At 42.5% G+C, this 15,801-nt stretch overlaps 2 protein-coding genes across 3 annotated transcripts in view; both read right to left on the reverse strand.

Moving 5' to 3' along the window:
* Window positions 1–1,762: 1,762 nt before the first annotated feature.
* On the reverse strand, window positions 1,763–5,563 carry egr3 (early growth response 3). Its single transcript, XM_061673468.1, has 2 exons — window positions 5,148–5,563; window positions 1,763–3,292 (listed from the first exon to the last, which is right to left on the reverse strand). The coding sequence occupies exons 1-2, from the start codon at window positions 5,299–5,301 to the stop codon at window positions 2,214–2,216; spliced, it is 1,233 nt and encodes a 410-aa protein (XP_061529452.1). The 5' UTR covers window positions 5,302–5,563; the 3' UTR covers window positions 1,763–2,213.
* A 3,791-nt stretch (window positions 5,564–9,354) lies between these two features.
* LOC133400627 (phosphatidylethanolamine-binding protein 4) overlaps window positions 9,355–15,801 on the reverse strand; it is a 96,608-nt gene continuing 90,161 nt past the window's right edge. For both annotated transcript variants that reach the window (XM_061673469.1, XM_061673470.1), the window contains exon 7: window positions 9,355–12,014. In XM_061673469.1, the coding sequence (XP_061529453.1) occupies window positions 11,923–12,014 (92 nt within the window). In that variant the 3' untranslated portion in view covers window positions 9,355–11,922. The remainder of the gene's footprint in view (window positions 12,015–15,801) is intronic.

Here is a 15,801-nt window from a genome sequence, read left to right on the forward strand (position 1 = left end):
TAGTTTGTGTTCAATTCTCTGGGTGCCTGCTCATTTATCCATGTAGATGAGTTGAGAAAAGAACCCTGTGAGGCCAAAATAATTGGAAAGTCAGTGGACACTCGCCAGGAAGCTCAGCAGTGAAAACTGGTTGTTCCAGCAGAGAGTGACGCTTATACTACAACATGTTCTCTGTGAGAACACTCCTTTCAGGCTTTGCACTTGTCCACAATTCACTTTGCATCCCGGCGTCTATATCCACCCGCCATACTTGATAACAATATGCAGAAAAGTCTCACTCGAAGAGAAGACACATTCATTTAACAAGCACAACCAATTCCTGGGAGAAAAAAAAAATAATAACAATAATAATCTGCTAGCCAAACTTGATGGTTCTTGGTAAGATAGATCATTATATTAATAAAGTTCTCAAAGTAAGGATTCTAATAAAATCTAATGAGAAACACTCTTGCCACATGAAAATGGTTATTAGTCCCAAAATACACATTAAGAGTAATGAAATAACCTCAGATCAATTGTGTGCAAGATTAGTTGACATCTCATGACTTTTGATAATTTAAGTTGGATTCCAGTCTTTACTTTTCATTTCTGAGTATGTTATTAAGCAACATCAGCCCTTAAGAAAAGGGTCAGCTTTCGAAAAGTGATGTAAGGCAATTTGTCCCAAATGTGATTGTTTTGTGGTTAAAACAGATCTTTAAGAAGACAGATGTGTGTTTTTCCCTCCTTTCAGTACAATGGTCAACACAAAACCACTTGAGAAAAACATTGGCTTTATGCAACAGTTGAAGCGACTATGCAGTCATTTGGCCTCGGCAAAGTGGAAGAAAAGTTAACCACTTCAGGGATGGTGCAATTGCTAAAATGAAATCTTATTTGGTGGGGTTTTAATGCTCCAAACTTTTTCATTTATTTATTGTAAAGCATATCCTCCACAAGCATTCAGTACAATGGTTCTCCTTTAATTAATGCAGACATTTTTGTATTTACATATTGTGCATCGTGCCATGCACATATATGTACAAATATAACCACTTATGGTGCATTTGAGCGCATAACATACTGTAGCAACTTGCATACAAATTTGAATATGGCACAAAAACAAGAAACACCTTTGTTGTCAGCTCAGTCTTTATGTCTAAAAATGATTTGGATATTGAATGTTATTTTAATCATGTTAGCTGCCCATCTTTTGGATTCTCCAGCCAGCAAATTTAAGAGTGTATGCAGACACTACCTGGAAGTACAAGGACAAATTCTTCCAATTGTTAGTTTGCAACATATTTGTAGTCGTCTCTCCATTACAACACATAATTTAATGAATGGTTTGCTGTCATGTAATTGGAGAAACTAGGAATGGACAGTATTGGTGAGAGTTTGACTTAAATCCACCTCAGAGAAAACATTTTGTCCGATGAAAAGTATGTATCCAAATGATACACGATGTGTTTCAGAATTTCTTTTTAAATTTGCAAAATCTGGAGCTATAGGAATACTGGATTGGCATGCAGCCATGAACATTCAGTATTTAGATTTAGTCAAACTAGAATGGGAAATAGTTTGGAGTCTGGTCTTTCTTTGAAGCCTGCATAGAAGCAGATCTCACTCGTGCTATGTTTGGCAATTATCAGGCACAATAATAAGAACAAGGTTTGCCGAGTTACCACGATACATTTGGCACATTCATAGGAGAAAACAACATTGAAATAGGGAGGGAAAAAAAAAAAAAAAAAAAAAAAAAAAAAAAAAAAAAACACCACACCATAACAAAAAAGACAAGTGCCACTAATACGGTGTCCATGACAGTACACAAACACAACCAATTGCACTTTTCAACAGCCTAATAAAATGAATGCATACATCCCAGACAACTCACCCTTTCAATTTGCTCCTCTCTTATTATTTACTTTGTCTATTTTAATAGTTGTGATAGAGTCTGGTTTGCTCTCAGTTAAGAAATGTACAAAAGTGGAACCAGAGCAAAGCCAGCGTAGACGCACGGTGGGACGGAATGTACTAAGTTTCTCTTCCGTTGGCACTGCAGCCTCTCCCCTCTTACTTCAACCAACGGCATCCATCTCGAAAAAGCCGGCACGGGGAGAGGATGTGAACAAGAGGAAGAATCCCCTTTTGCTTTTCTAATAATGGATGTGGCCCCATTGTACTGAGTCTGTGTAAAGGGCAGATTCCAGTTCGAGTGCAGGTAGTGATGGTCACGAGGGCCCCATGGTGGGCCCCCCGCACGAGCTCGGTGGAGAACTGTGGCTGCCGAGCACTCCGTTGCCTTTGTCGGACGGTTTCTTGTCCTTCTGTTTCAGGTGAACCTTAGCATGTCTCTTTCGCTCGTCGCTCCTGGCGAACTTGCGCCCGCAGAACTCGCAAGAGAAGGGCTTTTCGCCGGTGTGCGTGCGGATGTGCGTGGTGAGGTGGTCGCTGCGGCTGAAGGAGCGCATGCATATCCGGCACTGGAAGGGCTTGTGGCCCGTGTGAATGCGCAGGTGCCGCGTTAGCTCGTCTGAGCGTGAGAAGCGGCGGTCGCAGTTCTCCGCCGGACAGGCGTGCGGACGTTCGTGGACAGGCGTTTTGCTGGGGCGGTTGGGATACTTCCGCGGTCGGATGGGTTTGAGCGTAAGAGTCTGTGGAGGAGGGTGGTGAGGGGCACCGTGCTGCTGCCCACCGATGAAACCCGGGTGGATCTGCTGCTTGTCTTTGAACGCTCGGATCGTTTCCAGGGGAGTGATGGGCGGAGGGTTGACCCGGATGGGGTCCATAGTCTGAAAGGGCTTGTGCTCCATCACACTAACTTCCCCCTGGTGATGGAAGAGGTTGTAGTCGGGGATCATGGAAAAAAGGCTGCCATCCATGGAGGCTTTGGACGTGGAGTGGTAGTCATTGGCGGGGTAAGCCAGAGCCGTGCTGGTAGCAGGACTGTGGTGGAAGGACACCTGGTCCTGGTATAGGTCACCGCAGGTGGAGTAGGCGGGCAGCGGCGGGCCATAAACCTGCTCCATGTCGGAGTTCTGTCCTCCCATGCTGGCCGCCGAGGACGGCGTCTGGGTGCTTACCGTGCCGGGCGACGGAGAGACGCCGAGGATCCCCGCGCTGACGAGGCTGATGATGTTGTTGTCGGAACACCAGCCGGAGCCGCCGATGCCACCCGAAGGCGGCGTGTCGAAAGCAAATTTGCCCAGATAGGTGACCGTCTGCCCGCTCCGGTTGGACTGGAAGCTGGACCCGTACTGAATCTCCGCACCGGCTTTCTCGCTTCCCATGCCTATATCCATGATATTTTCTAGGTTAGAACAAAAACAAAGGAAGAAGTCATCCACATGGGTTCCTCAAGCATTACTAAGTCCACTCTGTAAAAAGTAACGCATATTAAACTTTGAAAGTTTTTTGTACAAGTCAAAGTGATAGTCCTATAGGTTTGTCCTGTCCTGAAGCAAAAAAAAAGTCAGTGTCGCCCGAGCAGTAAAGTCAAATGAGTGAGTTCTGCATCTAAAACAGTGACTGTCCCTCGGCGATCCCACAAGCCCTCATAAATCACAACCTAAACACCCCTTTTGATCCAGCCATTGTGTCCCTCAGGAGGACAGCCAAACTCAATGGCAACATCATCTGACTTCTTTACAGGGGGGGGGGGGGGGGGGGACGACGACGACGACGACACACCTCGCGCACCATGCACGCTCTCTCATTCTACACACATCTGTACATCATGGACGAGGTGTGGGGGACTCTCTACATTAACGAGCGTTACAAGTATTGAACATGAAATTGGATTCATCAGACACCCTGCATACGCCAAAGATGCCAATCATGCCATGGAGACTCAATCAGAAGATATGAGATGTGTTCGTTTCACACAGAAAAAAATGCATATAGGGCATACATAAATATAAATACATTTAAATGCCGCTCTGTAATTACCGGAATTTGGCTAAAGGGAAAACATGCCTGTATATTTTTAAATACCTGGCAAGTAATAGCAATGATACATTTGTCATTTTAAAATGCTGCATTTTACGCTGATGCCTCAGTACGCTTGAGATTGTTTTTTTTAAAACAGAAATATGGCTCATACAGTGCATTATCCTACATTTGCAAAAAATAATTTATCATGGGGAATTGAGAGAACACACCTGCTGTCGATAAACTGTTTGATCATTTTCATCTTTTTGTAATTGTCTCCTCATACATTTTATTAGGACAAAATAAAAATGTCAGAGATTCTAATAAGTTGCTGTCACCTTTTAATTTATCATTAATTCCACACAGGGTATTCGTGTAAGAGATATTTTTAAGGTTTCATTTCTTTTATATAGGTGAAACACTGTGTGTGTATTTTTAAAATGTTTTTTTTTTTTTTTTTTTTTTTTTTAGCACAATTAAAGGCGGGAGTAAATATTAAAATCTTGTATTGAATGTAGATGAAGCTGCGCACGATTGTTGCTGATTGATTTCCTGCCAAAGTGCGCACAACCGCGACGATGGAATTCCTAGGGAATATACACACCACGTAATCTGGATTAACGTGGAAACGGGGCCTCGCGGTTTTGGAGCACAAAAGCAGGTTTCGCGGGGGCCTGCGCGTGGTCTTGTCGAGCTTTCTCACAACGAGGAAAGAGCAACTCAAATATTAGCGCTTGAGATTGATCAAGAATGCAAATAAGAGCCGTATTTTAAACCGCGGGTGAATACTTATTTAATCGCCATTTGAAAGAGTCCATTTTCAGTCACTTGTTATGAATCAGCGGTATGGCTCAAATGGACATTTTCTCTTGTCAAATTGAAGAAATCATAATCAAAGCAATCTGGAAATTAAAGATTGAGGTTTGTTTTTCACGATTTGTACCTAAATTGCCGTTATTTAGTAAATCCTAATGTAAATATATCATACAGATTGAAGATCGGTATTAGTAGTGTATTTCCACGTGTGCGCGTGTGTTGTTGCCGGGGGCCGGTGCGCCACTTGAGCCGCAGAGAGAGCGCACCGAGCGGCGGAATGTGCGCCTCGAGCGGCGCGCAAACAGGTGCTCTTCCACAACTTCTCGCTCACTTCCTTTCCCTCGTTGAAATAAACGAATAAATACAGTTTGAAAAGAAGAAGAAGAAGAAGAAGAAGAAGAAGAAGCACTTGTTCTTACCCGTGTTCATCTGCGAGTAGTGGTTAATAGATTCCGTGCTGGTGAAAATGTTCATCGACGTGGGGACGTCCTCTTCTGGGTACAGGCTGTCGGGGATGCTGTTGATTAGACTGCTCATGGTAAGAGGGAGCTTGTCCGCCACTTTCCCGGTCATAGCACTGCGAGTCACTCCGGCATGGGTGAGAGGGGGGCCGACGTGCGCGGAGCTGTATCCCCCTTCGGGAATCAGGTGCGAGGAGTCGGAGTCCAGCAGCGGCAGCGGCAGCGGCTCCCGGTGCGTTCCGAAGTGGCTCTTATTTGTTTTTAAAGTTGATCTCCTTCTCGAGTCGTCCGCGCTTCCGTGTCTCCCCGCGACTATTGTGTTGTGACTCGGGAGCGGCGTGGATGCTTTTTGTGGGCTGCTTGTGGTTCCAATGTGGACTGTGCGAGGAAAAAAAGAAAAAAAAAAAAACAACAAAAACAAACAAAAAAACGAGTGATGGCTGTCTGTGTACTCGCTCTATTGGAGCTGGCTCGGGGACTTCAGTGTGGCGGCATTAATAGTGGGCTGGAACCTTGGCGTGACGTAGATGCCCATATAAGGACAGAGAGCTCCGAGCCAGGCTCCCCCGCGTCAGCCTGCCCCGTGGAAAATACAAGTGGAAGAAGAAAGTGGCTCCTGGAGATAACGGGGGTGGGTGGCACGGTGCCCGAGTGGTTAGCACATACCCATCATAGTTCTGTGGTCGAGGGTTTGAATCCTGCGTGGACTTCTCCACGTGCTGCTTTTTTTTTGGGGGGGGGGGGGGGGGGGTCTCCGGGGTCCATACATGTGCCCTGCAATTGGCTGGTGACCAATCCAGGGTCAGAGGTGGCAAACGTATTCACACACTGCACTTCAGTATTTATAAAAAACCAAAATAAATAAATAAAGACTGGGAGCAAGGTATACTTATTCAACTCTTGTACTTAAGTAAAAAGAATAAAATATAGGTTTGGCAGTTTTACGGAGAATGCCCTTCCTGACTCAACACACCCATTTTAATTATTTTATTTTAATCCAGTCTTGTGACAGATAGTGGCTCGGTATTGGGCCACCAGGAATCAAAACTGTCGTCTGCATGAAAAGCAGCAGCATGTACTACTACTACTGAAATATACTTATAAGTACAAAAGTAAAAATGAATTTTTAATGTCAGCTATATATAACAACGTGTCACAATAAAAGTTCTCTTCACACCGTTCCCTTTTCTTGCTTTTATGAACTTATAAAACAAGGCCATGCATGGGGTAAATCTTGCATGCATGGGGAATATCTTGCTTCTCATGGCACATGTTAAAGCTCCATGGTTCACATTCTTCAATGTCACTAAATCCCCCCCCCCCCATATATGCCACGTTAAATTCCCACGAGGGATTATAATCAGTATAATTTTAAAATTAAGTCACATGGATGTCTTGTTCCTCCACTGACTGGACTTATTTTACACTTGTAGGTATGCAAGTGGAGAGTATCGCACACAATAAACAGCCAACATGCATGGACAGCGCAGGCTGACGCACATCTGTTTGTCAAAATCGCAGCAAGGCGCGCTGCTCTGGCTGCCGGGTTTTGGCTGGCCCACGTGACCGCCACAACGTGGAAACTCCAAATAAGGAGCCGTCCGGTCACGCCCCCTCCCTGCCGCTCTCGGCCCAATAAGGACAAGTTCCGGGTGAAGTCGTAGTAGTGGAAAAGTGATCTAAAGCCACAGACAAGATGACTGTAGAGTAGACAAAACGTCACGGCGCCGATTTTGACAAGCAAAGTTGTGGGAAACACAACAAGTTAAAAATATCACTTCTCTTTCCCTCATACTGTATATAGTGTATAAACAGTATGTGTCAACATCATGACACTACTGTCCATTATATATTTTAAGTCTTGAGATGAAAAGTTTTGCAAACAAAAATACAGATAAAACATAACATCAACAGGAATGCCAAAGAAATGTGAATATTCTGACCCAATAAATTAATAATAGCTTCTCAATGAAGCACGAGTGTGTAATGAGAGCGTGTAGGTTGGTCTGAATCATGCTCTGTGTTTTGGGGGCTTTCACAAACTAAGGCAGTGCAGCGTGTGTGTGTGTGTTTGCGCATATGTGGTGATTACCAGTTACACAGCATCTGCCCCGTCCCAGGGTGGCCACTTGAATCAGCAAAATAAATGGTGATTCTGCAATTCAGTTTCAGGCTTATTGGTGTCTGGGTTAAATTAAACATATGTACTACCAATCTTAACTGTCACAAAATCATAACCATTCATACTCATAAATATGTACCTGATAGTAAATGTAGAATACATCCCAGATTTGTTCATATAGTGGAGAGGAGGATTGAGAGGCCTTTATTTGTACAGAATAATATTAAACAATATTGTATACTGTATATGTCCAGTTAAACTGGAATGTAACAAAAACATATATAATGGAAAAACAAGGCAAATTGGGCAGAACTAATAAGGTGTGTTGCTCCCCGGAACAAGCATGGACACACAACATTGTGGCGTGACCAACTGCCAGTCTACTGTAATGCTCATTATGCCTTCTCCATATGACATAAGGTCATCTTTAACAGTGTGTGGGAAACCGATTTACAATATCCATCCATCTGAGGGTCTGTTTACATGCCCTGGTAGGTGCTGCTGTGTTGGTTAGCAGCAGAGTTCAAACGTGCTCAGCATCTACGATTTGCGGCAATTGGAGTTGCTACCCTTTCCCCCCCTGAGAGGAGGCATCTATTTAGGGAGAGGCGTTTGTTTGTTCAAGTGGATGTCACTTATAGTAGGGCCCACTATTTGAGGAAACCCTCTGTTCATGATTAACATCGAGTGCGGCCCATATCATCTTCCGTCAGGTCCGTTGGGGTCCGAGTGATCCTTCGTTTTGGAAAGTCGGCCGGCTCAGGCGGTACACCTGATCTGTACCTGTCGTAAGCCTATTTCCAGCACAGTGTCACATGGGACGTGGTTCCTCTGCCGTGTTTGACAACAGCATAAACGGCTCATTTGCACATGGGGCTTCCATGGAAGCGGTCAGTCGCTCATGGAAAACCCAGGGCTATACAGAGTAGTCAAATCACTTCTTTTTTTTCCCAAGCCTCAAAAGGAAGAATAAAACTGTTCGTCGCTGCTAGTGGAAGATCAATGATGTTACGTTATCATTTTTACTTTTGAACCATCATTCAAATAAAAAGGAGCCTTTAGTGGCTTTTCAACCCAGAAAAGAATATTTTCTTCTTTAAAAGATTAAAAACTACATTGTCAACCCTGTCCATGGTTAAAACAACAATTTTGTCAATGTCGGATTTACACATAATTTGACAAATAATGTATTTCCACATTCTTTAGTCTTTATTTATTCAACTGCAGACGGAGGGGCAGTGTCTATTAGGAAGGTCACTTATCCTGTTAAGGGTTGCGGGGGAGCTGGAGCTCACCCTAGCTGACTTTGGGCAAAAGGCAGTCTACACTCAAGACTGGTCACCAGTCAATCACATGGCACATGTAGAGACAGACAACCATTCAAACTCACATTCACACCCGTCATTGAGTGGGAATTTAAGTCAGTTGAATTAACCACTATACCATCAGTGACCCTTTATACAGTCATTTTTGGAATTCATGTCAAGTGAATGTGTAATTTAAAACCTAATAAAAAGGTTATTGTGGAGAAATGTCAAGAACAGAAGTAGACTGGGCAGAACTAATGAATACACATACACAACATCTCGGAACGGCCACTTGTCTACTTGAACGCGAATAGTCATCACATAAAGTAAGACCAGACTGTTGTTCAGTACTGCACAAGGAATTTATTTACAACATGCCGTAAGGCTCCACTCTTAATTCAGCTGAGATAACAGTTTACGTGCTTTGGTAGGTGCTGCTATTTTGGTGAGGAACAGAGTTCAAAAGTTAACTCTTTAGTGTCCATATATGAACAATAGCGTATATGATTTCAGATAATTATAGTTCCAACCATTTGTTTCCTCTGATGGGGAATTCTATCTATTTTGAGGCAGGTGTTTATTTTTCTGTTGATGTCACACCAGGCAACTAATTGGGGCATGGAGTCACTGTTTGAGGACATAATGGTAATCAAAATGTGTTTTTTATTAACTATTTGTATTTAACAAAACAATTGGTTGTACAGTGGAACCTCGATAGAATGGACTAATAGGGGCGGGGGGGGGGGGGGGGGGGGGGGGGGTCGTCCAATATAGCCGATTGACACCCATATTACTGTACAGTATTTTGTAGTTTTTTTCGTGGCCTAAAATGGCCAGTACAGTACAACGTTATTGTAAATATAAAACAAGCTTGACATTTTTTTACATTTGATCCAAACTTGCTATGCTGGTGTGCTTGGTCATTGTGACTTTGTTGACATTGAGTACTCATCGTAGGCGAGTCACTTGCATGAGCTGTGAGGAAATAGTGTGATTCCTAGTTCCAACTTCTGTAGTCAAAGGCGAACTACTTGACAACATTTTTTTACCGTACCAAAAATAGCGTGTTCCAGACTCTGTTTTGTATTCGTCGGAGTTAAAACTGCCGCCATGCTGCTCTCTCTTTTCCGGTGCTCTATGTGCAATAGACAAAAGATATAACCGTCACGTATTGATGGGGCTGCCACATCAATACGCCACATTCAACATGGCCACCATGTAGGCACGGGGGGTACGTCTTATGGAATTGGTTGTATTGCGCCAAAGCGCCAGTGAACAACAGCAGCCAATTCTGGAATGAAGACTTTGTCAATGGCAGTTTAAGTGACAAATTATTTTTTAAGTGAAATTATTTTTGGACAAGTTCAGTCCCGATGGTCCGTTTTATCTGATATCCGTTATATCGGAGTCCGTTTTATCGCTGTTCCACTGTATTTTATATTCCATTTCATGCAATAAGAGGTGAGACCTTGTCACAAACGCAGCCAGAGGAGACACCTTAAGAGAACAAGTCAAAGCCTGCATTGCATTATTCAGTGTTTTATGTTGATGAAAGCAAACAAGTGTTGGATGTGTGAGTGAATTTACATCGAAGACAGCATTGAAATCCCACAGTACACTCAATACAGGTCAATGCTCAGTGAGACATGGCGTCAAAATAAAGTGTGTTTATGTCACATTTGTCTCCAATTCTCCAGTGGAATCAACCCTCTCACTCTTCTTCAACAGTGAGAAAGAAAAGTCATTGCGCATATTAGATCACTTTTGTCCCGGTTAGGCAATGGAATTGATTAAACAGATTGCTTTTAATTAATGTAAGTTTGAATACATTACAAAGATATTAAATACATTTGCTATATTCTCAAGGGTTGTATGTGTTGTCGAATGACAGCTGTCAGTCTGTCATCACTCCTGACATTTGGAGTAAAAATAAAACACATTTGAGGAAGCCGAGTGACAAATCCAGTTGTTTTCGGCAGCATCACGTCACGATATGAATGGAAGCAAAGCGGCGTTTTTATTTTTAAAGTCACAATCTTGGCAATGCACTAAATTGCTGATGCATTCCAAGTAGGTGTTTTTTTTGAGGGGCAGGGGGGATAATTCTCTTCCACTTGGCATGTTACGCAATGAGTGTGGAATTATAGCCAACTTGCCAATTGTGAAACTGTTTGATCGGTAAAATCAAGGTGGAGAGGGATGTTCCATGAGATGGATACTAATCAGTTGTTGTTTTGTTTGCAGCGCTTCGACTGCTAAGTCCAGGAAGCAAACAAAGCGGATGCGGGACACATTGATCAATGATCTCTGAGGGTTCATAGGGAGGGCACACAGGGGTTTACCAAGGCTGGCTTATCCACCAAAGGAACATTACCTACTCCTGCCTGGACCACTGAAGAGACACCAAACTAGGGTCAATCAAAGGTCCAACTAAAGATTGATCATCACAACATCAAAGTCCTTGATGGAAATCCAGACACCTGGGGTATTGATACAAGCCCATCCCAGAGGAGAGGTGCTAGTTAGAAACCAATACTCCTCCTTGGGGGGGGGGGGGGTAAAACAGACCCGCCCTCTACAAAGAAGCGTGGAGTCGTAAGAGTATCTGCAAGTGGAAGGGTTGAAAAGTTAACCTGCCAGGTGGGTTTTTTATGCAACTCTCTAAAGTTCAAAATGGGTTCATCGTGTCAAAGTCAAGGACACATTTAGATAGAGGAGCTTTTACTTTACAGTAAAACCATTCAAGGTTACCCTGGAAGTTGCTCTAATCTTTCCAATAGAAAGTGGTCAGAGGAAATATGTAAATGACAAAATATGGTAAATGGTAAGTCCCCTTTGCCAAAATAAAATAGTCCACGAAGCCCCTCCCCACTTTACCATCCTGTCACTTTTAGTTCCACTGCAGCATCCGGTTGTGCTGCGGTCTCAGTTTCACCTCCTACTTCCTTTTTTTGGCCCTGACGTGTTTCCGCCCTTGATTTAGAAGCAACTCTTTCCACACCGGGTTGTGATATCAGAGGCCCTTTTCCCTTTCTTGCCGACAGTATTCGGAAACTAATAAGAAATCCCCAGAAATCTATCCCCTAAACATCACAGTACAGGATCATGTGATGATCAAAACCCAGCAAGAGGGGAAACACAAAGAGGAAACTTTGCCTAATGCAATGATAAAGAAAACAAGAGTAGATCTGCTTTTTTAAGCTTAAAAGAAATCATGCAATTGCAATAAATTCAAACTCTGTCTGAATTAACTCTGTTGACTGTGCAATCACCATGCAGGCTCACGACACCTCAGAGGGCTTCTTCAGTCTTTGTAGTTTTGTGTGAGAAACTGCACTGCGGCCACAGGCTCTCCAAGATGAAACCTTTGGATGAAAGCCACCAGATTCCACTGACCTGACAGACAGACACAGAACCAAAAAAGCATTGACATTTCTCGATGGATACACTTTTTCTGAATGAATACAAGCAAAATGTGGGAGGAAAAGAAGAATGTCCACAGGAAGTAAGCGTGAAGTAGAAGCAGACGCAAGCAATAAAGTCTCCCATGGTGTCAGAGTACTTTTGTCCAGCATTATACTGTGTTTAAGTGACTGAGCAGAAGTATTGCTTTGACTAAGTGATGTTTAGCGCTATCATACAGTTCTATGAAAAAGTATGTGCCCCCTTCTCAAATTCGTAGTTTTTTGTGTCGTTTTCCCACTTTGATCTTTGAGATCACCAAACAAATGTAAATATCAGACCAAGATAACCCATGTAAACATAAAACGCAACTTCAATGGTGATTTTGTTTATTAAGGGGGAAAAAAATATTAAAAGCTACCTGGCCTTGGGTGAAAAAGTAATTGCCCGCAAAAGCGAATAACTGGTTGGGCCATCCTAAGCAGCAATAACTGAAATCAAGGGTTTTCTATAACCTTGCAGAATTATTTTAATTCAAGCCTCACATTCACACACCAATGGGCAACTGCTGCCATGCAAGGCCCACTGGGAGCAAATTAGGGTTCAGTGTCTTTCCCAAGGACACTTCGACATGCAGTTGTAGACGGGATTCGAACCAGTTCCCCTTCAGTCACTGGACGACCTGCTCTGCCTACTGAGCCACAGCCATCCATCCAATCCAAGTGCGCTTCAGCTTGAGGTCACCAACTGATGGCAGAACTTTGTCTGGGATTTTCTGGTAAAGAGGAGAATTCATGGTTCCATCAATCACAGTCGTCCAGGTCCTGAATAGGTCAAGCAGCCCCAGACCATCACACTACCACCAGCATTTTTGACTGTTGGTATGATGTTCTTTTTTTCTGAAATGCTGTGTTACATTTACACCAGATGTAACGAGACATACACCTTCCAAAAAGTTCAACTTTTGTCTTGACAGTCCATAGAATATTCTCCCAAAAGTCTTGGGAAGTCTTTGTTATTTTTGGTCCGCAGAGGTTTTCGCCTTGGAACTCTGCTACGAATGCCATTTTTTCACAGTCTCTTCCTTAGTGTTGTGTCATTAACTGACCTTAACTGAGGCAAGGTAGGCCTGCAGTCCTTTAGATGTTGTCCTGGGTTCCTTCGTGACCTCCTGGATGAATTGTCGCTGTGCTCTTGGTTTCTTTTTTGTAGGCTGGGCCACTCCTGCGAAGGGTCACCAGTTCCAATGTTCCATGTTTTCTCTATTTGTGAATAATGACTCTCACCGTGTCTTGCTGGAGTCCTAAAGCTTTAGAAATGGCTTTGTAAACCTTTCCAGGCTGCTACAGTAGATGTCAGTTACTTTAGTTCTCATTTGTTCTTGAATTTCTTTGGATTTTTATATTTATTTATTATTATTTTTCTTTTTTTACATCTTTTTGACATATTTTAGCCGACTTCATTTTGTCAGACAAGTTCTATTTATGTGATTTCTTGCTTGAACAGTTCTGGAGGCTTGGGTGTGGTCAGTGCAAATGAACAACTGTAGACTTTCCCCCAAAAATGGATTAGCTACAGTAAATTCATAACTTAACAAGGGGGAATTACTTTTTCACACAAGGCCAGGTAGCTTTGAATAATCCCCTCCCCCCTTAATAAATAAATATACCATTTAAAAATTGCATTTTACATGCAATTGTGTGATCTTTGTCTGATATTTACATTTGTTTGATGATCTCAAACAAGGTGGGGAAACTGCAAGCAAAAATCAACAAAAAAAGAATTTGAGAAGGGGGCAAGTACTTTTTCACAGTACTGTAGGTTTCTACTTACAGTTTGTGTCCAACATACCGCTGGTGGTATTGACCAACTTTTTGTGAACAAAGGACTTTGGTTCTGCTCCTCTGTGATGCTGTAGCTTTCTGTCCCGGTTGTGATGTTTGACAAGGAGCACATGGGTGACGATCTGGACTACTACAGTAGCATTTTTAAAATTCTGTCTTGAACGTATTAAAAAAATTCAACAAAAAAAAAAGAACTTCTCACACTAGCTGCTAGCTAGCACCCATACTCTTGCCAATTGTGATCAAAAGGTAGCATGTTATATGTGTGTATGCTATAGTTTACATTATAGTAGGGTTTGATTTCATTTTATACTTACCTGACAGTTAATGTTAAAAATTAGATGCATACCCACCTCTTTCTTCACTTAAATTAAGAAAATGTTTAAAGAGTGTTTTTAATATAAACATTTTTAACATTTGCTTATATTTGTATGACACTTAAGAATGTTAGTATGTCACATACAACATTGCCTGTACAGTTAATAAAGGTTTCATGACAGTCAGTTTTGACACTGAAATGACTCCAAATATAATTGATCTCAATGGGAAATTTAGTTTTGAAAGATGACCAAATCAGATGACCAGCATCACGGAATGGATTGTGGTTGAACATAAAGGTACCATTGTACAGTACTACATACACTCAGTACAATTTGAATGCAATCTCTGTTGTATTTGTCATGAGCGCTCCATCTATGTTTAAGGCATCTAAGGCCTAAGTGAGCTGTGAGTCACAGAGAACAGCACTGCTGAAAATAAAACATGTTGCTGTAATGATGGAGGTGGGAACGCAAGGACGCGTTGGCAAGATTATATGATTCAATCGCCTGCACTCCCCCCCCCCCCCCCCCCCCCCCCCCCTCTCCTTTTAAACAAACACCAGACGGCCATCCGGCTGGTATGACAATATCATGGTTTAAGATTTTGGACAACCTAAATTCCCAGCAGCTTCCTTTTTGCTTAAAACAAAAAAATACATTCACAGTTGCCATTCCATGGCAGCCAATCCTACAAATACATACAACACATTAGAGAGAATTTAATACCTACAATATATGAGTGCATCTTCAAATGTTCTGCTGTACATAAGAGAAAGTCCTGACCCAATCCAGGAAATCGCTGACATTCCATTAGTTCCATTTGGAATAATTAAAAAAACAGCTGGACAGCATTGGAAAAGAATCTTGTACAAAGTGAGCCAACGATTGAAGTGGTCCAAATCTGTAGAGAGAATAGTTTCACAGTTCAGGCGGACTCTGCCTTGGATACAAATGTTACTGTGGACAAAGTCTTTGTTGCCTCCGCCATTTGCGGCTGTTTTCACCATCAAGGAGACACAGTTCACATCCGCCGGCATCACAAAGAACATCTGGGAAAGATTCAAACTCAACCATCCATACATATTTGAGGCATGTCCTACTCATAGCTGTGATTTTTAAGTATCTATTATCGTCCATATAGAAAATCATCATCAGCTGTATTCGGATGCTATTTGTTATCCTTGGTGTGTTGTTGAATGTTTGAATTTGGGAATGGGAATTCGACTACATTTCCTTGATTGACTTTAGGGTCTATCTGTAGCCTCTCACAATGAGATCGTGCAAATGTCTACATAAGAGACCAGTAAAATAATAGAGCTGCAATTTAGCTAACTGTGTGCACTCTCGCACAGAAACACAGCATCCTGCAAAAAGATGAGATGCTTGATGTGGTCGACATCAGTGTATGTACATGTATACTGAATAAAATACTTGTCCAACAGCCACAATTGCTTTCAACACTTAAGGGCGGTAGAAGTGAGTGTCCAGTATTTAACTATGCACCCCTCTCCCGACAATGCAGAATCCTCTTGCACACAGGTTGCAGACTTTATAAAGGAGCTGTAGACGCAAAATGCCAGGTTGACTTTGTTTCCCAATTCCGTGTTGGTGTTGTTT

The sequence above is a fragment of the Phycodurus eques genome, chromosome 3, assembly GCF_024500275.1.
Source record: "Phycodurus eques isolate BA_2022a chromosome 3, UOR_Pequ_1.1, whole genome shotgun sequence".
In the NCBI taxonomy this organism is placed as follows: Eukaryota; Metazoa; Chordata; class Actinopteri; order Syngnathiformes; family Syngnathidae; genus Phycodurus; species Phycodurus eques.